Source organism: Coenobita brevimanus, chromosome 82, assembly GCF_032717465.1.
Source record: "Coenobita brevimanus isolate Jiangsu-jjx chromosome 82, ASM3271746v2, whole genome shotgun sequence".
NCBI classification, from domain to species: Eukaryota; Metazoa; Arthropoda; class Malacostraca; order Decapoda; family Coenobitidae; genus Coenobita; species Coenobita brevimanus.
The window spans coordinates 16,961,262-16,986,774 of NC_137035.1; the positions used below are offsets into that span (position 1 = coordinate 16,961,262).

The 25,513-nt window shown below is 43.7% G+C and overlaps 1 protein-coding gene across 1 annotated transcript in view; it reads right to left on the minus strand.

Moving 5' to 3' along the window:
* The window catches only part of LOC145409612 (peroxisomal acyl-coenzyme A oxidase 1-like), a 215,424-nt gene that overhangs the window by 113,079 nt on the left and 76,832 nt on the right, over positions 1-25,513 (minus strand). Inside the window, exon 6 of the mRNA XM_080279965.1 lies at positions 8,258-8,382. Within this exon, the coding sequence (XP_080136091.1) occupies positions 8,258-8,382 (125 nt within the window). The remainder of the gene's footprint in view (positions 1-8,257; positions 8,383-25,513) is intronic.

The window sequence follows — 25,513 nt, forward strand, 5'->3', positions numbered from 1 at the left end:
GTCAAATTTACAATATGTACAATATAATGTTAAAGAAAATAACCAAAATGTATCCTAAAACACCACAGATGAGAGAAAGAGAGAGAGAGAGAGAGAGAGAAGGGGGAGGGGGAAGAAGGCAGGCCAGAGGAGGTGTTGAGGGATGGAGGAAGGGAGGGAAGGAAGGAGGGAGAGAGTGATTGAATGAAAAATCATGGCGCCGCACCAGCGAGGTCATCTGGCGACATATGCAAAACAATAATGAATATTTTTAAATATCTATCTACTGTATCTATCTATCTATCTATAGCCCGACGCCCTAATCCCGCAAAGGGTGGCCGCAGACAAAACGCCTCCAAGTCGCTCTGTCACCCTCCATTTGACTACCCTCCCCCCAACTCACCCCCCCCTCCCTCATATACATCTCAACTCCATCCCTCCACCTCATCCTCGGTCTACCTCCCCCTCCCGCTCACTCCACCTCACCTACATACACCCTCTTAGTCAGTCTTTCATTCTCCATTCTCTTCACATGTCCAAACCACCTCAGTGTATTTCTCCTTATCTTCTCAACCACATCCACATCCACCCCACAGCGTTCCTTCACTTCTTCATTCGTCAACCTGTCCCTCCACGTCACTCCACATGCTCCTCTCAAGTAACTCATTTCCACTGCTCTTACTCTTGACTTGTTCCCCTCTTGCAAGGTCCATGCCTCGCTTCCATACGTCAGGGTAGGGATCACAATACTATCATGCAGTGACTTCTTAACTTCCATACTCACCTCCCTATTTCTCATCACTGCTTTCAGTGTACCAACAACCTTCCTTCCCTGCTGTACCCTTTCACGCACTTCATCCCCCAAAGTTCCATCCTTACTCATCACACTACCCAAGTACTTGAATGCACTCACATTCTCCATATCCTCACCATTCAACCTCACTGCACACTCTGTGACTTCATTCCTCTCAAACACCATAACTTTACATTTGTTTACATTAACTTTCAGAGTCCTCCTCCTACACACTGTCCCAAATTCATTCACCAAACCTTGCAACTCCCATTCATCTTCACTCAACAGTACTGTATCATCAGCAAACAGCAACACCGGAATCTTCCAAATCTCACCCTCATTCATTAGAGCCACCCCCACATCCACTGCCCTACCCTGCACCTCCTTTACAACCCCATCCATGTATATATTGAACAGCCATGGAGACATCACACAACCCTGTTTCAGTCCCACATTGAGATCAAAGAACTCACTCAGCTCACCATCCACTCGCACCGCAGCCCTAGCTCCCTCGTACATACTCTTCACAGCACTCAACAATTTCCCCTCCACTCCATATATTCTTAATATCTTCCACATACCTTGCCTATCTATTCTGTCATAAGGTTTCTCCAAGACCATGAAGGCAGCATACACTTTCCTTCCCTTCTCTAGATACTTCTCCACTAAACATCTTAGAACAAATATCTGATCTACACACCCGTTTCCCTTCCTAAATCTCCCTTGTTCTTCTCCAACTAGCTCCTCTGTCATATGCCTAACCCTATCAATGAGTATTCTACCATATATTTTACCAGTCACACTAAGTGGGCAAATACCCCTATGGTTACCACATACTTCTCTCTCTCCTTTTCCTTTGTATAAAGGAACAATTATACCTGATTTCCAGTCCTCTGGAACCCTTCCCTCTTCCCAAGCCAATCTACACAACTTCCATATCCACTCCACAACAATCTCACCCCCATACCTAAGCATTTCACCACACACTCCATCAATTCCTGGGGCCTTTCCCAACTTAATCTTCTTCATCGCTTCCACTACTTCCGCCCTACTGATCTCTTCCTCCCTCCTCTCATCTCTTCTTCTCCCAACCATTCCCCAACCACTTATACTCGCACTGCTCTCACTCTCTACATTCAACAAATCCTCAAAGTGCTCCTTCCATCTCCTCAGTTTCTCTCTCTTCTCCACCAACAATCTATTATTCCTATCTTTCACTCCCCTACTATTTCCCCTTTCACACTGCCTTACTTTCTTTACCTCCTTCCAAAACAATTTCTTACTCTCCCTCCATTTCACACTCAGATTCCTCCCAAACTCTTCATCCACTTTCTTTTTACTCTCCTTCACCAGTCTCTTAACCTCCCTTCTCCTGCTCACATATACCTCTCTCTTCTCTCTCTCATCTTCTCCCCTACCTCTACTCGCTACCCATTCACTATATGCCTTCTTCTTTTGTTCCACAGCTCGTTTCACCTCATCATTCCACCATGCTGTCCCTTGCACACCCTTGCATCTCCTCCTCACTCCACAAACCTCCTCACACGCTGCGCCTATCTCTTCCGTGAATATCTTACATACGTCTTCCACCCCTTCCATCTGCTCTAGCTCATACCTTCCCAATCTTTCTTCCACTATGCTCTTATACTCTGTCATTTTCTCACTATCTTGCAATTTCTCCACTCTTCTCACAGGAGTTGCTTCCTCCTGTCTTCCCCTTCGTCTCCTCAACCACTTTCTTTGCAGCTGTACCTTGGCCATCACTAAGTGATGGTCTGAGACTCCATTCCCCCACCCTCTCCACACTCTTGCATCCAACACTTGTCTTCTCATTCGCTCATCCACACACACGTAGTCTATCATTGCCTTTCGTTCAACAAGTTCACCATCCATCCTCCTCATTACTCTCCATGTGTACCGGTGGATCATCTTATGCCGAAAGTAGGTGTTGGCTATAGCCAACCCCTTTCCAGCACAGATGTCCACCAAAGCACTCCCATTCCCATCTGCGTCAGCTGGCACACCCCACTGACCAACCACTCCATCCACTCGTACATTCCCAACTTTGTCATTCATGTCTCCAATCAACAGCACTCTCTCGCTCCTCTCAAACTTGTCCATACACACTTCTACACTCGCCCAAAACTCATCCTTCACTCTTGCCACTCGATCCTCTGTCGGGGCATACACACATACAATTGCCCACGCTTTTATACCTACTTTCATCCTTACCCATACAATTCTTGCACCCACTGTTCCATACTCTCTTATATTCTCCTTCCTCTTCTTGCTTATCATCAGACATACTCCCTCTCTTGCCCTCTCATTTTCATTGAGTCCCGCACATATACCTAAACCATATTCCCATTCTCTCATCCTTTCACCTTTCCATTTAGTTTCAGTCAATCCACATATATCCACTTTTGCATCCTCAAGCACCTGAACAATCTCTCTCTCTTTCACTTCATCATTCACTCCTCTCACATTCCACGTTCCCACCCTAAGAATGTCCTTTGTCCGTTCCTTAGTCGTCAACGTATGGTCCGTCCGCGTCTGAGGTGCTTTATTCGCTTTTTTAGTTAGTTCTTTTTATGGGGTGGGGCACTAACCCACCACCAACCCTTTTAGTCGCCTCGTACGACAAGCAGGGATACTGGGGGAGTATTCTTGAAACCCCCCCCCACCCCCAGGGTGATGCACATCTCCCCCAGGAGAGAGAGAGAGAGAGGGGGGGGGGAGTGGCATCGTGCTATGGAAAATGTGGCAACACTGTACAGAGCTTCGTGCCCCACTCTAGCTGCAAGGTTAGATTTGTCCTACTTTAATAACCAAGCCTCGGAGTCCCCAGGGGGGGGACCATAAATGCCCCATCATCTGCCCCTCTCCCGGTAACGACTCAATGAGCTGCCTGGAACCACTGTCTGACTCACTTCTTCATTTCTGCAACATTCGTGGCCTTTCCTCTAACTTTCTCTCTGTTGAGCACCATGTTTCCTAACCTAAACCTCACCTCCTCTTCCTAACTGAGACTCAGCTGTCTGAGGCAACTGATAGCAAACCCTTTTCTGTATCCTCCTACTTTCTGTATACTCATTTCAGAGCCAGAGGTGGCTGTTGTGTATAGGTATGCAATGACTTATCTTGCTTTCATGTTCCTGAACTTGATTCTTCTGAATTCTCTACTCTCTGGCTTCGGCTTTCCTGTCATTCTCTGACCAAATATATCTGTACTATTTATTTATCCCCTTATTCTATTGACTGAAAAATTCTTCGACTATTTAACTTCTACGATGGAATACATTCTATCCATTTCCCCTTTCTCCGAAATCTCTACTCTAGGAGATTTCAGTGTTCACCACCACCTTTGCGCCTCCTCTCCTTTCACTGATCCACCTGATGAACAAGCGTACATCTTTTCTATCCTTAATGACCTAGAGCAGCTTGTACAGCACCCTACCTGTATCCCTGACCACCTTGGAGAGAGCTCCAACATGCTTGACCTCTTCCTTACAACTAATCCTTCTGCTTACACTATTAATCTTTCCTCTCCATTGGGCTCCTCCATTCACAACCTTATTACCTTAACCTGTCCTATCGCTCCAGTATGGCCTGTGGACCCTCCAAAGAAACGTCGATTGTGGTAATTTGGAGCTGCGGATTGGGAGGCCCTCAGGCAGTACTTCTTTGATTTTTCCTGAAATGATTATTACTTCCATGGCCAGGAGCCATCTGAGTGTGCCTTGCGCATTGCGGAGTTTATTCTTTCGGGCATGGAAGCATACATTCCCTTCTCATGCCCATTGACTAATGCAAGAAAGCCATGGTTTAATCTCACTTGTTCTAATGCTGTCTGCAACAAGGAGAGGGCCTATAAAAGGTACCACAGCCAACCCATCCCTGAATCGCATCTTTTTTATGTTTCTGCCCGGAATCGTGCTAAGTCTGTTCTTCACTCTGCTAAAAATAATTTAATCCGTACTAAATGCTCTCAACTCCCCAACTCGAATTCTTCATGCTCCTTCTGGCACCTTGCCAAAAACCTTTCTAACAACTTTACCTTATCATCCTTCCCTCCCCTTTTCTACTCTGATGGCTCTGTAGCTATTTCTTCTACTGATAAAGCAGATATCTTCGCTCAGACTTTTTCCTCCAGTTCCACATTAGACGATTCTGGTGCTATTCCTCGAACATTTCCCCCCTCTGACTTCCTCATGGCTGACATTAAAATTTCCTCAGCTGATGTATTTTCTGCCATCACAGGCCTCAATACTAACAAGGCATATAGGCCTGATGGAGTTCCTCCTGTTGTCCTGTGCTTATGTGCTTAAACCCCGCCAATGTAAACTCTTTCACCTTTGTCTGTCAACCTGTACCTTTCCTTTTTGCTGGAAGTTTGCTCTCATTCGGACAGTCCCAAAGAAGGGTGACCATTCCCAACCCTGTAACTATCGTCCAATTACTTTAACATCCTGTGTTTCAGAAGTTTTCTAGTCAATTCTTAACAGAAAAATTTTAAAGCATCTTTCCTATCAGAACCTTCTTTCTGATTGTCAGTATGGGTTCCATCAGGGAAGCTCCACTGGTGATCTTCTCACCTACCTTTCAGACTCCTAGTCATCCTCCTTTCGGGACTTTGGTGAAAGCTTTGCCATTGCACTTGACATCCCAAAGGGTTTCAGTCGAGTCTGGCATAAATCTTTAATTTCCAAACTGCCCTTTTATGGATTCTATCCTTCCGTCTCTTCCTTCATCTATAGCTTCCTTTCTGGTTGTTCTATAGCTGCTGTTGTAGACAGCCATCGTTCTTCTAGAGCTATGAACAGTGGTGTTCCTCAGGGCTCTGTTCTGTCACCAACTCTCTTCCTTTTATTCATCAATTACCTTCTAAGCTGTATATCTAACCTTATCCACTCATATGCTGATGATTCCATCCTTCACCCTTTCCATTCGGTTCCCGCAGCATCCATTTCAGCTGTTACTTCAACAAACCAAAGATGAGGCTATGGCACACCTAATGTCTGACTTGGCTCGTATCTCTGACGGGGTTAAAAATAATCTTGTCGTTTTAATGACCTTTTCATTTCCATGCGATATCAGTCTCACCCATATATTCATGTGGGTCCTAAGCTCATTCATGCAATCATCTTGCCGCCTCCACACTCAGACCTGTTTTATATCATGACCTTTAACCCCTCAGCTGCGTACAGCATTCCGGAAATGCCGATTGGTAGGTTGCGTCATTCATTCCGGAAGAGCCACGTGAAATATTGTGAACTTTTCGGTCATTTTTCGCACCTACTGCATGCTTATGCTTGATGAGTATGTAGTGTAAACTTTGTCCAACTAAAATGTTATGATGTTTGGTTAGGTATAAGTGTTTCAGAACACACAATGAAAACATGATACAGTAAAACCTCAATATAATGGACTTCAATAGACCGGAATCAAGGAGCTACCGGACTAAATTCTTATATATCAGAAAAGTCCGATAAAGCCAGAAGCAGTCCAGGCTGCCTGACCTCTGGCTATTTTCATCACAATAAGGCAAATAAAAGATATGTTTATCAGCATACAGTACAGTATTATTGTATATATGTTATACCATTTGATTATTGTAGTGAATGTATGATAAAGTACTGCAGTGGTAGTGAAAAAAGTTTAAAAACTGTTGATGCGATCCAGACTAATGTCTGATATATTGGAAAAAGTCCTGGTTAGGAGGGGGAAGTTCGGATGTTGCTTTTATCAGATTTTTTTTTTTTTTTTTCAATGGCTTGGGGCCCCAAGTAGCCCATTATAGTGAGGCTTTACTGTATTTTTAACCGATTTTCCCACACCACTGACATAGGAAATGTTTAGGGCCGCTGCAGCCTCAGGGTTAACCCGCCCCGTCCCGTCGACGTATGGGTACGTTGCAACATTTTTCATTTGCCAGTCCCGGCGATGTACTGGTACGTCGTGCAATTGCGAGGTCCCTAATTTGCGCAATTATCAATTTTCGCGCGTGATTTTTCGTACGTATACACGGGACACCTTCCTCTATTCCTCTACAAGATGCCAAGCAGGGACAATGCCTTACACCGCATAGCCTCCCCCCTCCCCCCCTCACGCCATTGTCTCGGCAATTCATCTGTTACCAGTGACCTGGCCAGTAAAGACTTTCAGGACCAGAGTGATTCCCCAATCGATGACAATGTGGGGGACAAAGTTTACATAGCATTAGAGGAAGAAACAGTCAGAAATAATGATCAGGTAATGTGGCAAAAGAAGGTCAGGTATGGTGATGAGTTAGTGAGTGAAACAATGCTTATAATGCCTATATTACTGTTTGAAAACCAATATACTCTCGTACTACATATAAATTCGTACCAAGTAAATAAATAAATACCATTTATGAGTGGTGTGAAATAGTTACCCTCCCATAGAACTCATTTTCTTTGGTGCCAGCCTGTTAGAAAACCCAGTCAGGTAAGGAGGTACTGGTACCTGGATCGAGTATTTTAAACCTCAGGTGAGCGATTTCTCTATGAATTTTCGATGTTTCTCACCAAAAGCGGAGGTTTTAGCCAAAAAAAAAATTTTCAAAAATACCTCGGGACTGGGGGGTGTCAGAGGTGCGAAATAGCTCGGGACGTGACGGGTTAAAGCACTAGCCACTTTCCTTCCCTTGGCTACTTTACTTTCCATTTCCTTTGCACATTTACATTCGTCTCTGTCTATATCCAGGTACTGTACTTAAACTTCCCTCCCAATTCAAGTCTCCCACCATTCACCATCACATCACACTGGGAGTCACCTTCTACCTCAACAACCACCATTTCATTCTTATCTACATTTACTTTCAAAGCATGACACTCACAGGTATGCACAAAACAGTACACCATTCCACAAAGCTCTTGAAAGACCTTGCAAAAGAACTTGAAAGTGAATGTCAACAAAAACAAAGTAATGGTATCTAACAGGAAATAATATGAGACTAGATTTGGCATGCAATTTAGGATAAAGAGAGGAAGCAGGGTTAACTGAAGGGTACAGGTGGAAGGTGAGGTGCTCAAGGAGGTTAATAATTTTAATATCTGAGAGATGTATTGTGTGAACATAACAAAATGGAATGAGAAGTTAAAGATCACTTCATGAGAGTAGAGTAGGTGGTGAACCTGGCAGTATTTTCAACAGGTAGGATGGTAACTGTGGAGGTTAAGAGGACCTTGCATTACAATATTTTACTGCTGACACTCTCGTGCGGGAAAGAAACTTTGGCAGGGGGTGACAGAAAACATTCTAGGTTACATGTTATGGAAATTACCTTTTTCAGAACACCTATGGGAATAATCATGGTAAATGGTATATTGAGTAAGAAATTTATGTGTATCTTGGAAGAAAGGGTCATATGAGGGAGATGTGGATTTGCCAAATTAATTGTTGGGGGGTTCCCAGGAGAGAGCAAGCCATAGATGATGATGATAAGCATGGATGATGTCTGACCTCTAAGACTTGTGAGTGCTTCATCAGCATGTTGGTGCGTGGGATACGATGGTGCTCAAACTGTAGGAATCCATTGTCGTTGGTGTTGAGGCCAAGTCGAGGTCCAATGTCACCCAATCTCAAGCCTGATTAAGAAGTATGGTATTTGCTCAGTACAGGTTATATAATTCCATTAATTTCAAACCTATATTGAAAAATTCTTTACAGGCAGTCCATGTTATATGCATGGTTTTATTTCCAAAATATCACAACTCTGTATAACTCTTGTGGTAAACTGAGCAAAACTGGCAAAATTCTTCAAAATGAGCAATAGAGCTTTGATAAGGAATTTTTCTGTACAGTACTTTACAATGCATATGATAGCAAACAAAAGAGCTTTAAAAAAAAGGTTACATGCAGTGATGACTTAAGAGTATTATACAGTATTCTGGCTAACACCTGACAACTGTACTCAGCTGTAGATAAATCCTGTCAGCAAATGGATTAATAAAGCTACTTGTAGCACCAAAGACATGAGTCACAGGGTTCTTGGGTTGTATTTTCCACAGTTTAAAGGTTCCCCCTGGCATTTCTTCCATACCATTTTATTTATATATCTGGTTCCAGCCTGGAGCTGTTTATCAGTCATCATTCTCTGATCAGTCTTTTTCTTATACAGACCTTTAATTATAAAATACATTGCCATTATCCTTGAGACAACTGACTTCAGCTGAGTCGTGTATGGGGCAGCAGGTCAAAGCCTTTCTCTTTTCAATACTCTATGATGTGGAAAGAGCTATTGTGAGGAATGATTATATGGTTTAATTCCTGTCACTTCTACGGAAGTTTGTATTGTATATGAATGATGTCACAATTTTTGTAACTGTAAGAGTGTTCATGTTTGTTGAGCACTGGTGAACTCCTTAGAAAGAGCTGGCAGTATTGAGAAACAAAAGACCAGATTATTATTATTATTACTGTTATTATCAATCTACTGATCAATTGCCAGATGCTTGAATCCTGTAAGGGGTGGCCACAAACAAATTGCCTCCATGTCACTCTGTCCCTCGCCATTTCACTGCCCTGCTCCGATCTCATACCCCCTCTCTCATATACCTCTCCACTCCATCCCTCCATCCCCTCCTTCACCTCCCCCACCCTCTCCCCTCCCCCAGCCTCACTCACATACACTATTATCGTCAGTCTCTCGCTCTCTATGCTCTCCATATGGCCAAACCACCTCAGTGTATTTCTCTGAATGCTCACTGTCACATCCACATCCACACCACAACACTCCTTCACGTCCTCATGTGTCAGTCTGTCTCTCTGTGTGACTCTACATGCTTCTCAGCTCATTTCCACTGCCCCGCTGAGGGGGGTCACCTTGACGTGGTGGCGGGGCTTGAAGCGTGGTTGGCGGTGCCACCTACTTTGGAGGCACGCCTACCTTTGTAGGGTTCGGCATCTGTCGGTCATGTGGACCAAGCACCCCCTACATCACTGGTGGAGGAGGCCTGCTGGTGATGTTATTCCCTGCCCTTTTGCCATCTAGGGCGGGACTCTTGCCTCCCCACGTGTTTGCCATGCGTGGCGTCCCGTAATGCTGGGAGACGGGAGTCCTGGAGGTTGAGCGATGCTGTACGATGCGCCCTGCAGCTAGCAATACACCTCTTTGGTCCCTTATTCTGGCTAGACGGGTGGCCTGGTTGGGCCCGACCAGGTCAATCGGCTGGTCATGCGTTGGCTAGGGTCAAGTGGGCACTGGGGGGCCTGGTGGCTCCTATCGTCCTGGAGTCACCCTTGCCCAGGCCCCCTGGTGGTTACCCGCGTATACTCTCCTGCTACCTCTGGGGTTGCCAGTGGTGTTATCCCTGGGATATGACCTCCCCTTGTTGGGCTCCATGGTGGGTGGAGGGGTGGGGGAATGAAGTTTCTGTTGTATATTAATGGATAATTTACCTAAAAATACTGTTGACGACACATCATCTGTCCCTGGTAATTCTGCGGAAGCATCCTCTTCGATTGCCACGTTAGAGCCTTTCCAGGCCCCAAAGGACTATCCTCCTCTGACCCAGCATTCAACTGGGAATAGGAGGATGTCACGTCGGGTTGGTTTGGCTCCAGGGTTCAATCCGGAAGAGAGTGAGCCTGAGACCTTCAATAAGTATCTAGTACTGAAACCCTCTGCTGGTGGTTCCGTGCTGGATATAGATATTTTTGAACTACACCGAGCCATTGTTTCTGCTTGTGGCCGTGAACCGGCGATTTCAACACAGGGGGATGGTAGCCTACTTATTGAGGTGTCCTCTCCAGCAGAAAGCTCCCGTCTCCGGAATTTGACCTCCATAGCTGGCAATAGTATGTCCTGTGTACCCCATGACACCTTCAACCAAAGTAAGGGGGTTATTTACTCTCGAGACCTCCTGCGGTACCCTGAGTCACAGTTGTTAGAAGAACTACGCTCTTATGGTGTTATAAAGGTTGACCGGGTACAGAAGAAGATCGATGGTGTTCTGACCCCGACTCCGACGCTGTTTCTGACCTTTGACCGCTTGACGTTGCCTGCTTCTGTGAAACTTGCCTGGCTCTCTCTGCCTGTGAAGCCTTATGTTCCAAACCCAAAGCGGTGTTTTCACTGTCAGGGGTATGGGCATGTTAGTAAATTTTGCTGACGTGCACTGGCTGGCCTTCCTGGTGTTTGTGTTTCCTGTGGCGATATGAGTCATACCAGTGATTGTCCAGGACCCCTTAAATGTTATCACTGTGGGGGTCCTCATGCTGTATTTTCCAAAAACTGTCCTCGTTACTGCCTTGAAAAGGAAGTTTTGAGCATTCGTGCACGTGAGAAGGTTTCCTTTCCAGAAGCAAAGAGGAGGGCCCAGACTCTCTTCTTTCGGCCTGGAGTTACTTATGCTTCTGTCCTTTCTGGGGCACCTGTACGTCGTTCTGTGTCCCAGAAGTTGCCACGACCCTTTACAGTGACCACTTCCCCAACTACTGATTTGACGGATGTTGTTAACCCTGGAATTACTGATAAGTGTGTGACTGATGCTCATCCACCCACTGCTCCAACTGTCTCTGCCTCCACCTCAGTGGCTGACGGTTCGCGTACTTCTGTGGTGGTGGCAGATGTACACACTGACGAGTATGAACGAGGCTCCTTCTGTATCCGGCAAACGTCATCGTAATTCGTCAGAGTCCTCAGAGCCTGAAAGCCGGCCACCTAAGGTTTCTGTTGTCGAACCTTGTATCAACCTCTCTACTGTTCCCTCTGCCTCAGAGGCTGAGAGGTCTAGCCAAATGGAAGCTGCTGCTGGTGGTTCACCTGTAGTCAGGTCCCCACCTGGGGATGGTGTTGGACAGACTGCTGATGCGTCCGTTCTGAAAAGTACAATGTCTACCTTGCAGGGTTCTAATCCTGTCAACTCTGTTTCCACTTCTGGAGCTTCAAATGGTAGCACTGGCCGTCCCACATTACCCAAGGCGGCCTCCAAGCATCTATCCAAACCGAATGTTATTCCACCTCCAAGGAAGAGTGTTGTAAAACTTTCCTCTTCCACGTCCTCACGTTTGCCTACGGATGTTCGACATAAAGCGCGGGTTCCTGGTGCTGGACAGTCTCTTACCAAGGGCCTTCCTAAGCATCATTCCAAACCCGCTCGCATGTCAGGAGGTGTACAGTCACGCACTTAATTATTTTCTCCTCCACTATGGGTTCTATCATCCAGTGGAATTGTCGGGGTTTACGTGCTAACTATGAGGAACTGTGTCATCTAGTTTCTCAATTTACTCCGCTATGCATGTCTATCCAGGAGACCATGGTTGGTGATACTGCTCCTGCTGGTCCTTCTGGCTACAATGTTTTTTATTCTGATCCTGTGCTGGGCCAAGGTCGTCATGGAGGTGCTCTGCTATCTTCCTTCACCAGGATATTCCATGTAGTCATCTGGATATTTCCAGTCCCTTGCAGGCAGTTGCTGTCCGGATGTTTTTACGTCGGCAGTATACAGTTTGCAGTCTTTATCTACCTCCTAGTGCAACTGTTGAAAGGGCGGATCTGGAATGCCTTATTCATGGCCTTCCTTCTCCCTTTCTGTTACTAGGTGATATGAATGGTCACCATCCACTATGGGGAAACAGTGAGGCCAACCCTCGGGGTGTTATGCTGGCCTCTTTAGTGGAAGATGAGGAGTTAGGCATTTTAAACTCCAATATAATGACTTATTTCCATAGCCAGACAGGAACTTTTACTGCCATTGATTTGTCCTTATGTTCAGCTGATGCTCTTTTAGATTTTAACTAGGATGTGTTGCCAGACCTGTATGGCAGCGACCATTTTCCGTTACTCTTAACTGCTAGTGCAGGTGGACCTCAGCCACGTCTTCCTCGCTGGCTTCTGGATAAGGCTGACTGGCCATATTTCAGGGAATTAAGTTCCATTTCCCTTTCTGTCAATGAGTTTGGCTGTCTTACGGAGGCTGTGTCATATTTCAATACCGTGCTGCACTCAGCAGCCCTATTATCTATTCCAAAAACAAAGGGTCAGTTTCCTAAACGTCCAGTTCCATGGTGGAACTCGGAGTGTAGTTCCGCAGTGAGAGCCAAACGAATCGCCTTCTCACGACTTCGTCGTCACCGTGGGGATCCTCAGTATTTGGTGGCGTATCAGAGGGCACGAGCTCATATGAGGCGGGTCTTAAAGGAGGCTAGGCGTTCGTCCTGGAAGGGTTATGTTTCCTCCATCAATTCGAGGACTTCCATCACCCAGGTGTGGAACCGGGTAAAGAAAATTTCAGGTAAATTTACTGTTCCATCCCCTCCTGTTTTATCTGCACCAGGTGGAACTGTGGCTGATCCATTTGCTGTTGCAGAATTGCTTGCTGACCATTTTGCCAGTGTGTCAAAGAAGGATGCAGATACACCTTTGGCTTGCCGCCGTCGGCGCCTAGAATCTCGTGGTCTCAGTTTTGCCTCTGTTGGGGGAGAGCCTTACAATGTTCCATTTTCAATTTTTGAACTCCAGTCAGCTCTGTCGCAGTGCCATGATTCCTCTCCTGGTTTTGATGATATTCCTTATGCCTTTTTACGCCACCTGTCTGATGAGTCCCTGTTGTTTTTGCTTTCACTGTTTAATAAGATCTGGTGTTCTGGGGAGTTTCCGACTTGTTGGGGTGTTGCTGTAGTTATCCCCATCCCCAAACCAGGTAAAGATCACCTACAGGTGACAAATTATCGGCCTATTTCTTTGACGTCTTGTATATGTAAAGTTTTGGAAAAGATGGTCAATGTTAGGCTTGTGTGGTTTTTAGAGAGAGGTGACTTCTTATCCCCTGCCCAGTATGGTTTTCGAAAAATGCGATCTACCTCTGATGCATTACTGTCCTTGGAATCTTCTGTCTGTGAGGCTTTTTCCACTAACCGACACCAGGTCACGGTCTTCTTTGATCTGGAAAAGGCATATGACACTGCATGGCGTCATGGTATTTTACTCTCTCTTCATGAGTTTGGTCTTCGTGGGCGCTTACCTGTTTTTATTCAACAGTTTTTATCTAACCGAATTTTAAGGGTGCGAGTGGGAGGAGTGCTTTCTAATGCCTGAGCACTAGAAGATGGAGCACCACAGGGGAGTATCCTTAGTGTTACTCTGTTCGCTGTAGCCATTAACAGCGTCATCAGTGTACTTCCTGATGGTGTACGAGGATCACTATATGTTGATGACCTCTCGATTTCCTTCACTGCGTCTAGAATGTCTCTGATAGAGAGGAAGTTGCAGCTGGCTCTCAATAGAATTTCTGACTGGGCAGAAGCACGCGGTTTCCATTTTTCTGCAGCAAAGACAGTGGCTATACATTTTTGTCGTCTTCGAGGAGTCCACCCAGACCCTGACTTGTATCTCTATGGTAGAAGAATATCCTGTGTGGAAGAGACGCGGTTTCTGGGTCTTCTGTTTGATAGAAGATTAACCTGGGTTCCTCATATTCGTTCTGTTAAGGTGGCTTGTCTTAAAGCTTTGAGTCTTTTGAGGGTTTTAGCTCATACCTCTTGGGGTGCTGACCGTCAGACCCTCCTCCTCTTGCATAGGTCTCTTATTCTTCCTAAAGTTGAATATGGGTGTGAGGTCTACTCCTCTGCAACAGATGCCCGCCTCCGGTTGTTAAATTCTGTGCATCATGCTGGTGTTCGTCTGGCAACCGGGGCATTCAAATCATCCCCAATTCCAAGTTTGTTGGTAGATGCTGGTGTACTCCCCTTGGACTTGCGGCGCCAGTTGCTAATGATGAGGTGTTGGTATCGTCTTCACCGCATTCCAGACTCAATTTCTTGTGCCATTGTCTCACAGGATTCCCGATCTTCTGTTTTTGAGACCTGTCCCAATTTCCCAAAGCCATTTGGTTACAGGGTCCGGTCTGTTATGCTAGCCCTCTCTCTCCCGAGACTGGCAATTTGTCCACATCGGATCCCAAGGGTGGGTTCTTGGCTACTCCCTCGCGTGACATTCTGTAGGTCCGTTGTTGGAAAAAAGGGCTCGCTTCCCTCTCAGGTGTCCCTCTCTCTCTTTTTAGAACATGCCTCCATTCATGAGGGTTCTGTCCCCGTCTATACTGACGGGTCTAAGACTGATACTGGAGTAGGATTTGGTGTTGTCTTCCCTTCCTTTAGTAGGGGCGGTAGCCTTCCTGGCGTTACTTCAGTGTATACAGCAGAACTGACTGCAATTTTGTATGCTCTTAAAATCATTTTTACTCTCCGCCAATCCGTTTTTGTGATTTATAGTGACTCACGTAGTGCTTTGTCTGCACTGGAGTCTTTTAATGCATCCCATCCATTGGTTTTATCAATTTTAGAGTGGCTTTTTCTTCTTGGCCGCCGTGGCCGCCGTGTAGACTTCTGTTGGGTTCCTGCACATGTTGGTGTGGTGGGCAATGAGAGGGCAGATACTTTAGCTAAAGCTGCGTCTTCTCAACAGCCCCCAGCTGACTACTCACTACCTGTTTCTGATGTAACACCTTACTTGCGGTATGCAATTCGTACGTGTTGGCAGAGACACTGGGATGGTGTGTCTCAAAATAAACTAAAAGAAATCTTTCAGAGAGTGGTTGTGCCAAGGGTTCTTCCCTTTATGTCTCGGCGACTGGAGGTGGCTCTTGCTAGGCTTCGCATTGGGCATTCTCGGCTTACACATGGGTTCCTCATGTGTGGTGAAACTCAACCGTACTGTGATGACTGCCTCGTTCCCCTTACTGTCCGTCACTTGCTGGTCGAGTGTCCGAGTCTGGGGGGCCTGCGTCAGAGGTTCCTTCATAGGCATGGGGGAGCAGATGGTGCCTACTGTTTATCCTCGATGCTTGGTGAGGCCTCTAACGATTTTACTGATGTTTTTAGCTTTCTTCAGGAGACGGGCCTCCTTCCACTTTTATAAGTAATTATTTTATAAATTATTCTTTTATTATTTTTAGTGTTTTATTCCTACTAACAGATATTAACTTTATTTTGAATAGACACTTTTTATTTTGCCGTGCCTTCTACTTTGTCATCCGGCGGCATATGACCCTGGCAGTTGCGCCGCCAGATTGTAATTATTTTCAATCAATCAATCAATCATTTCCACTGCTCTCACTCTAGACTTGTATCCCTCCAACAAGACCCAAGCTTCACTTCCATACGTTAGAGTTGGTATCACAATACTGTCATGCAGCGACTTTTTTTCTTCCATGCTCACTTCCCTGTTTCTTATCACTTCTTTCAAAGAACCAGCAACCTTTCTTCCTTGTTGTACTGTTTGAAGCACTTCATCCTCTAAACTTCCATCCATACTCATCATACTACCCACTTGCTTAAATGCACTCACGTTTTCCATTTCCTCCCCATCAAATGTCGCTGTACATTCACTGACTTCATTTCTCTCGAAGACCATAACTTTACTCGTCCCTACATTTACCATTAGATTCTGTTTCTTACATACTCTCCCAGACTCATTCACCAAGCCTTGCAGTTCCCCTTTGTCTTCACTTAACAACACAGTATCATCTGCAAACAACAGTACAGGGAGTTGCCAAACACTACCCTCTCTTATTAGGGCTGCTCCAACATCCAGTGCCCTACCTTGTATATCTTTTATAAACTCATCTGTGTACAGAGTGAACAACCATGGAAACATGACGCATCCCTGTTTCAATCCAACCTTCAAAAAGAAAAATTCACTTAGTTCACAGTCCTCACACAGTGCAGCTGTAGCATCCTCATAAATACTCTTCACGGCATACAATAACTTCCCATTTACTCCATATATTCTTAATACTTTCCAGATTTCTTTTCCATTCACCTTGTCAAATGCTTTTTCCTAATCCATGAAGTCTGTATACAACATCTTTCCCTTCCCTAGAAACTCTTTCACTAAAGACCTAAGAAAGAAAATCTGATCTACACAACAAAAGGATGAGAAAAAGGCAGAGTATAAGAGAGAAGTGGAGGAACGATTGGGAAAATATGAATTGGAGCAGATGAGGGATGTGGTAGGTGTGTGCAGGATATTTACAAAAGAAATATGTGCAGCATGTGTTGTGGTGTGTGGGATGAAGAGAAGATGGAGGGGTGTGCAAGAAAGAGCGTGGTGGAATGAAGAGGTGAGACAGGCTGTGGCACAAAAGAAGAAAGCATATAATGAATGGATGAGAAATAGGGGCGTGGAAGAAGTTGAGAGGCTGAAGAGAGAGAGTTATATGTAGAAAGAAAGAGAGAGGTGAAAAGATTAGTAAGAGAGAGTAAGAAGAGTGGATGAGGAATTTGGAAGGAACTTGAGTGTAAAGTGGAGGGACTGTAAGAAAATGTTCTGGAAAGAGGTGAAAAGAGTAAGACAGGGTGGAAGTGAAGTTAGCAGGGGATTGAAAGATAAAAATGGTAGATTACTAGTGGAGAAGGGAGAAAAAGTGAGCAGATGGAGAGAACACTTTAAGGAATTGTTGAACATAGAGGATGGAAGTAATGCGAGTATAAGTGGCTGGGGAATGGCTGGGAGAAGGAGGGAGGTGAGAAGACAGGAAGAAATCAGTAGGATAGAAGTTGTGGAAGCAATGAAGAAAGTTAAATTGGGGAAAGCCCCAGGAATTGATGGAGTGTGTGGTGAAATGCTGAAGTATGGGGGAGAGATAGTAGTAGAATGGATGTGGAAAATGTGCAGATTGGCCTGGGAGGAAGGTAGAGTCCTGGAGAGTTGGAAGTCAGGTATAATTATTCCCTTGTACAAAGGAAAAGGAGAAAAAGAAGTGTGTGGTGATCATAGGGGCATATGTCTTCTTAGTATAATAGGAAAAGTGTATGGTAGGATACTTATTGATAGAGTTAGAGAAAGAACAGAGGAATTAGTTGGAGAAGAACAGGGAGGCTTTAAGAAGGGAAGAGGTTGTGTAGATCAGATATTCATTCTTAGATCTTTAGTGGAAAAGTTTCTAGAGAAGGGAATGAAGTTGCATGCGGCTTTCATGGATTTGGAGAAAGCATATGACAGAGTGGATAGACAAGGATTGTGGAAAGTATTAAGAATATATGGAGTAGATGGGAAGTTGTTGAATGCTGTGAAGAGTATGTATGATGGTGCTAAGGCTGCAGTGCATGTGGATGGTGAACTGAGTGAATTTTTCTCCTTGAAGGTTGAGTTGAAACAGGATGTGTAATGTCTCCATGGTTGTTCAATCTGTACATAGATGGGGTAATAAAAGAGGTACAAGGTAGGGTAGTGGATGTTGGAGTGGCCCTGGTGAGAGAGGGTAGTGTTTGGAAACTCCCTGTACTGTTGTTTGCAGATGATACTGCATTTTTGAATGAAGACGAAGGAGAGCTGCAAGGCTTGGTGGATGAGTTTGGGAGAGTGTGTAAGAAACGGAATTTAAAGGTGAATGTAGGGAAGAGTAAAGTGATGGTCTTTGAGAGAGGTGAAGTCAGTGAATGTACAGCAAGGTTGGATGGTGAGGAATTGGAAAATGTGAGTACGTTTAAGTACTTGGGTAGTGTGATGGGTAAGGATGGAGGTTTGGAGGGTGAAGTGCTTGAAAGGGTACAGCAGGGAAGAAAGGTTGCTGGTTCCTTGAAAGCAATGATAAGAAGCAGGGAAGTGAGCATGGAAGTGAAAAAGTTACTGCAGGACAGTATTGTGATACCAACTCTAACATATGGAAGTGAAGCTTGGACGTTGCTATAAGGACAGAAGTCAAGAGTGAGAGCAGTGGAAATGAGTTATTTAAGAGGAGCCTGTGGAGTCACATGAAGAGACAGGCTGACAAATGAGGATATAAAGGAGCATTGTGGTGTGGATGTGGATGTAATAGGAAGCGTTATGAGGAACACACTGAGGCGGTTTGGCCATGTGGAGAGGATGGAGGGTGAAAGACTGACGAGGAGAGTGTATGTGAGTGAGGTGGAGGGGGGAAGAGGGAGGGGGAGGCCTAGGATGAGATGGAGGGATGGGGTGGAGAGATATATGAGAGAGGGGGGTGTGAGTTGGGAGCAGGGCAGTGAAATGGCGGGGGACAAGGCGACGTGGAGGCGATTTGTTTGTGGCCACCCCTAACGGGATTGAGGCGTCTGATAATAGATAGATAGATAGACAACCTCTTTCCTTCCCATAACGTCCCTGTTTTTCACCAACTAATTCTTCTGTTATTTCCCTAACTGTGTCAATAAGTATCGTACCATATACTTTTCTTCTTACACTTAGAAGACAAATGCCCCTCTAATTACCACAAACTTCTTTTTCCCCTGTTCCTTAGTACAGGGGAATAATTATACCTGATTTCCAATCCTTCGGGATTCTACCTTGCACCTGGGCCAATTTGCACATCTTCCATATCCATTCTGCCACTGTCTCTCCCTCATGCTTCAGCATTACACCACACACTCCATCAATTCCTGGGGCTTTCCTCATTTTGACTTTCTTCATTGCTTCCACTACTTCCATGCTACTGATTTCTTCCTCTCTTCTCACATCTCTCCCTCTCCCAGCCATTCCCCAGCCACTTATACTTACATTACTTTCATTCTCTGTGTTTAGCAATTCCTTAACCCGGCCCATCCCGACGTTTTTGGACCTTTTTTTTTTTTTTGCCCAAACATCCGCTTTTGGTGAGAAACATCGAAAATTCATAGAGAAATTGCTCACCTGAGGTTTAAAATACCGAATTTAGATACGAGCACTTCCTTACCTGACTGGGTTTTCTAACAGGCTGGCACCAAAGAAAACGAGTTCTATGGGAAGGTAACTATTTTATCCACTCATAAACAGTATTTATTTATTTACTTGGTACGAATTTATATGTTGTACGAGAGTATATTGGTTTTCAAACAGTAATATAGGCATTATAAGTATTGTTTCACTCACTAACTCATCACCATTCATGACCTTTTTTTCCCCACATTACCTGATCATCATTTCTAACTGTTTCTTCCTCTAATGCTGTGTAAACTTTGTCCTCCACATTGTCATCGATTGGGGAATCACTCTGGCCCTGAATGTCTTTATTGGCCAGGTCACTGGTAACAGGTGAATTGCCGAGACAATGGCGTGCAGGTGGGAGGGGAGATTATGCGGTGTAAGGCATTGTTCCTGCTTGGCATCTTGTAGAGGAATAGAGGAAGGTGTCCCATGTATAGATGCCAAAAATCACTTGCGAAAATTGAAAATTGTGCAAATTAGGGACCTTGCAATGTTGCCGCGTTAATTCACGTCTCCGGGACGGCACGGGTTAAAGTGTTCTCCCCATCTGCTTACTTTTTCTCCCTTCTCCACTATCAATCTACCATTTTTACCTTTCACTCCCCTGCTGCGTTCTTTATCACCCAGTCTAACTCTCTTTACCTCTTTCCAGAACATTTCCTCCCCTTTACACTCAAATTCCTTCCAAATTCCTCATCCACTCTCTTCTTACTCTTTCTTATTAATCTTTTCATCTCTCTCTTCCTCCTACTACTACTACTACTACTATTATTATTATTATTAATATTATTATTATTATTATTATTATTACATGTATTATTATTATACAATATACTATTATTATTATTATTATTATTATTATTATTATTATTATTATTATACAATATACTATTATTATTATTATTATTATTATTATTCAGTATATTATTATTATTATTATTATTATTATTATTATTATCATTAATTTATTTATTATTATTATTAACTAGTTTCGTACAGATTCGTGTTTCTCTACACCACTCATATACAACAATAATAATAATAGTAATGATAATCCATCCATCCATCCATCATCCAATCCTGCATTGCCCCATGAAGGGCGTAGGAGCCCAGGTCTAGGCAGTTTGTCCCGACATTTAGGATGAGAGTGACCAACCTCACTCATCCCTGAGTGGCATTACATGAACAGTCAACCCCAACCACCCCTTGGATATAAGCTTTCACTGATTCAATCTGATTGGAACAAAATAATTACCCACTAAATGGCGTCAAAATTTGGTTATATGGTTACCACCCAGCGTAGTAAATGGTTTCCTGGTGTACAGGAAACCATTTGATTTGTCACTCGGTGTAAGTCACCCACAGGCAGAAGGAAGAGGAAAGAATGAAGGAAAGCAAGTCAGAAGAGGGAATGTAAAGTCACCCATTTTTGGTGCCTGGTGGTTTAGTGGGTAAGTATTTCACTCCAATTGGATTGAACCAGTGAAGGCTTATATCCAAGGGGTGGTTGGGGTTGATTGTTCATGTAATGCCACTCAGGGATGAGTGAGGTTGGTCACTCTCATCTTAAATGTCGGGACCAACTGCCTAGCCCCGGGCTCCTATGCCCCTCATGGGGCAATGCAGGATTGGATGATGGATGGATGGATGGATGGATTATTATTATTACTATTTTGTATATGAGTGGTGTACAGAAAGACAAATCTGTACGAAACTAGTCAGGAATAAACTTCTGTCTCAGACTCGTGTTTCTCTGGACCACTCATATACATCTGTCATAATGTCTGAACAGTTATTATTATTATTATTTTTTATTTTTATTTTTTATTGTTATTAATCATTATTATTATTACATATATATATGAGGAAGTGAAGGAGCACTGCGGTGTTGATGTGGATGTTCGACAAAACATTACAAGCAGTACCCAGTGTATTTGATTCCATATCCACACAGTTGAGTAACCTTAACCTTGCCCTTAGCACCAAAATTACCATTTTGAGTGATTTTAACATTCATAATGTTGACTGGTTATTGCATTCTGCCAGGACTGATGACGCTGGTCTAGAGTGCACGCTGTTTGCAGAATCGTTTAATCTCACCCAGCTGGTAAAGCAACCAACCAGAATACCTGATAATCCCGACCATAATGCCCATCTCTTGGATTTATTCTTGACAAATAATCCAGATCAATATAGGATAGAGGTACTGTCACCACTTGGATCCTCTGACCACAATCTCATCAAAGCCTCACACACCTCCCCGTTCTGAACCTGTTAGGGTGACCCGATGGCACTTTGATAGGGCAAACTGGGATGGATTTATTTTGCTGACATTCCATGGCAGTCTTTCTTCTCTAGCGATCCCACTTCTACCCAATCCCACATTTGCGACTTAATACTAGCTGGTGTGGATTTATTCATACCAAGTCAACAGTTCACTAAAAGGTCGAACTCTCGAAAATGGTTTGATGGCAACTGTGCCAGAGCAACAACCCAAAAGTCGTTATCATATAACTCTTACTTAAAATCAAAAACATGTGAATCACTCTCTCAATTAAAAATGCTAGAAATCATGCAAAAGCTGTAATAAATCTAGCCAAATCAAACTTTCTTCAAAAGCAAGCATCAAAACTACTTAACAACCCTAATGACAATAGAATATTCTGGTCAACTCTTAACTCTTTCAATAATAACTTTAACAAGTCATCATCCATTCCCCCACTAAAATCTTCAGATTGCAACATTACAAATGACCCACATGGGAAAGCAGATATTTTTGTCAGTATATTTGCCAGAAATTCTACCATAGAGGATGCCAGACAGAATGTCCCAGTACTAGAACTTGACTCTCCTGAAATTGTTCCACTTAAAATACAAACAAGAAATGTAAAATCCACCTTAGACAATTTACCTACCAACAAGGCTCCAGGCCCAGATGGAATTCTGCCAATCATTTTGAAAAAGTGTTCCCCTGAACTTGCCTCTGTTCTGGCTAAATTGTTCAGACTATGCACACGTACTTTTTCATTCCCAATCCACCCATTTCCAAAGAAAGGAAGTTCCTCTGACCCCTATGATTACAGACCAATAGCCATCACATCTTCTCTCGGTAAGGTATTTGAAACTTTAATTAATAAGCACATTGTTAAACATCTTGAATCCAACACCTTAATTAGTGACAGGCAATATGGTTTTTGCCACGAAAGATCCACCATTGACATACTCAGTCTCCTAACTTATACCATCCATCAGTCAATGGACCTACATGGAAAAACTCATGCAGTAGCCCTTGATATTTCTAAAGCTTTCAACAGAGTATGGCACCGTTCCCTGCTGTCCAAACTCCCCTGCTATGGACTAACGTCTTTTGTGCCTTTGATTTCCTCATATCTCAGTGACAGGAAAATAAGAGTAAAAGTAGATGATATATATTCCAATTTCCACTCAGTTAACACCGGTGTGCTGCAGGGATCAGTTCTGGCGCCAACCCTGTTCCTGGTTCATATTAATGATTTCTTATCTGCCACCCACAATCCCATCCACTCATATGCAGATGACTCAACACTACATAATTCATTCACACTCAGACACCCATTTACAAAGTCAAATATCTTTACCTCTCAGCTCAGTACAGCCATCTCCATAAATCAAGACCTATCTGTGATCAGTGAATGGGAACAAAACAACCTTGTCTCATTTAATGCTAGTAAAACTAAATATATACAATTTACTAATAGACAGATATTTCCAGATTCGTATATTGCCTTCAGTGCTACAAATATTCCCATCTCCAAAAGTATTGAAATTCTCGGCGTCTCACTTAACAGTGCCCTCAGCTGGACCTCTCATGTTAGATCACTTGCTAAAACTGCCACGAAGAAACTTGGATTATTGTACAGAGTCTGTTACTTCTTCGCTAACGAGCAGTTAGCTATAATTTATAAGAATCATGTGTGCTTTCAGCCTGAATATTGCTCACCTTTATGGAATGGATGTGGAGAGGTTGCATTAAAACAACTAGACAAAATTCAGAACAAAGCTGTTAGAATTACAGTATTAACAACCCTGCCATTACAAATAAACAGTTGTGGCCAGCACAAACGAAGAAAGACCTTGCGCAATCCACAGTTCACTACCTTGCGCAAGCACAAGTGCGTAATCTGAGAAATATTTAACTTGCGCAATGTAGCAAAGCACAAGCGCAAACCATTTGCATGTATTTGTGGGAATTACTGTAAAATATTGAGATATTTAAATAAATTAGCATACTTTTATTTATTATAATTCCATCTATCTATCTACAGTATTGCCACATGCCTTAGCCCTTTCAGGTCTCCTGGCTACTATAGTGGCTTTCTTGGTAGGGGTCTCCTAGCCACTCCTGTGGCAGGATATTTAGGCATGAATGAAAACTGTTGCGTGAGGCTGGTGAATGAAATGAGGATACGAGCTGCTCCCCAGACCCCTCTGCTTCCACCAGGCTTGTGCTGATCACAATATTTTAGTTTAAACACTCTGGGAAGAGCTAATCATGGTGGGGGGTTGGGCTGCACATACTGGTTTTATTATACTGTTGATCTGGCAATATTTTTTACTATTTTGGTATCAGACAGTTCATTTAGCAAAAGAATATTGTTTGCAATATATTTTTACTGCTCTGGAGAATACATAGCTCTCAGTTCCCTCCTTCCTTTCATATCCCCCTTCCTCCAGCCCCTACCTCCCACCGATTCCTCATCCCTCTACCTCCCACCCTTCCACTCTCCACTTTCCCTCCAATCTCCCACCCCCTACTTCCTCCACCCTCCTACCTCCCACCGATCTCCCACCCCTCTACCTCCCACCCTCCACTCTCCCTTCAATCCCCCACCTCCTGCCTCCCGCCTAGCACATAGTGCCGCGTCACAGGCAAGCAAGAGATTACCTCGTTGTATGTCTCAATATTTATTCATTTCCTGGGTGTTAGAGTGTCTGACTGAGGGAGAATAATTACAGATTTATGATTTTAGGTTTCTAGGGTTGTTTCTATAGCCTTTTATACGTTTACCATGCATTTATTTGTTACCAGGCGGACATACTTGTGCAGCGAGTGTTGCCTTTTTCATTGACAAATGATTGTTAGTGTCTCCTTACTTTTTTCTGATTTATATTTCATGAGTTTCTCACATTTCGTGGTTATACTTATCTATCTATCTATCTATCTATCTATTCCCAGATGCCATAATCCCGTAAGGGGTGGCCATTTGACTTTGAGTTATTTGTTTTACAGGGAGGGGCACTAACCCTCCACCAACCCGGTTATACTTATAACACCGTAAATTTTGAGAAATAATAAATATTTGATCACTGTCTCTACTGCTGCCTGTAAGTACACAGGACGATATAGTTAGCAACAATAAACTAAACATACGTACATAAAAAAGGCAAGCTCGTAGGCTTATCCCCATGTCTTCACCCCCACAGCCTTGGACAGTACTAAGCAAAATAAGAGCAAAGTAAAATCAGTTAGTCAGTGGTAACTAGTAAGTGATAGTTTTATGTGGATCTTGTAACTTTCGTTTATTTTTTGTAAAGAAAACATCTCAAGAATCATTCACAAATCACGTGAGATATAATGTACATATATTAGTGCACTTTTTTTTTTTTTTTTATATATATAATGGAAAAACATGCAAACAAACAATGCAATCATGTCGCCTATGCACCAAGAAATTACCTACCCACTGAGATGGCAATACTCACCATGCTACCACACACCACTTGCTACGCAACTTCCCATCATTTTTGCAGCACTTGTATAGTGAGTAGAGCTCTAATATTTTATAGGCAGATGTGTATTGTTTCCCTGTGCCTGAATATTATATTTTTTTCTTTATTTGCAACCCTGACTTTTTTCAAAAAAATGCGTCTCTCAAACGTGACCTTGGGACCTATTTGAGACCTGAAAGGGTTAATCCCGTAAGGGGTGGCCACTGGCCACAAACAAGCAACAAATTGCCTCCATGTCACCCTGTCCTCTGCCATTTCACTGTCCTGCTCCCAGCTTACACCCTCCTCTCTCATATACTTCT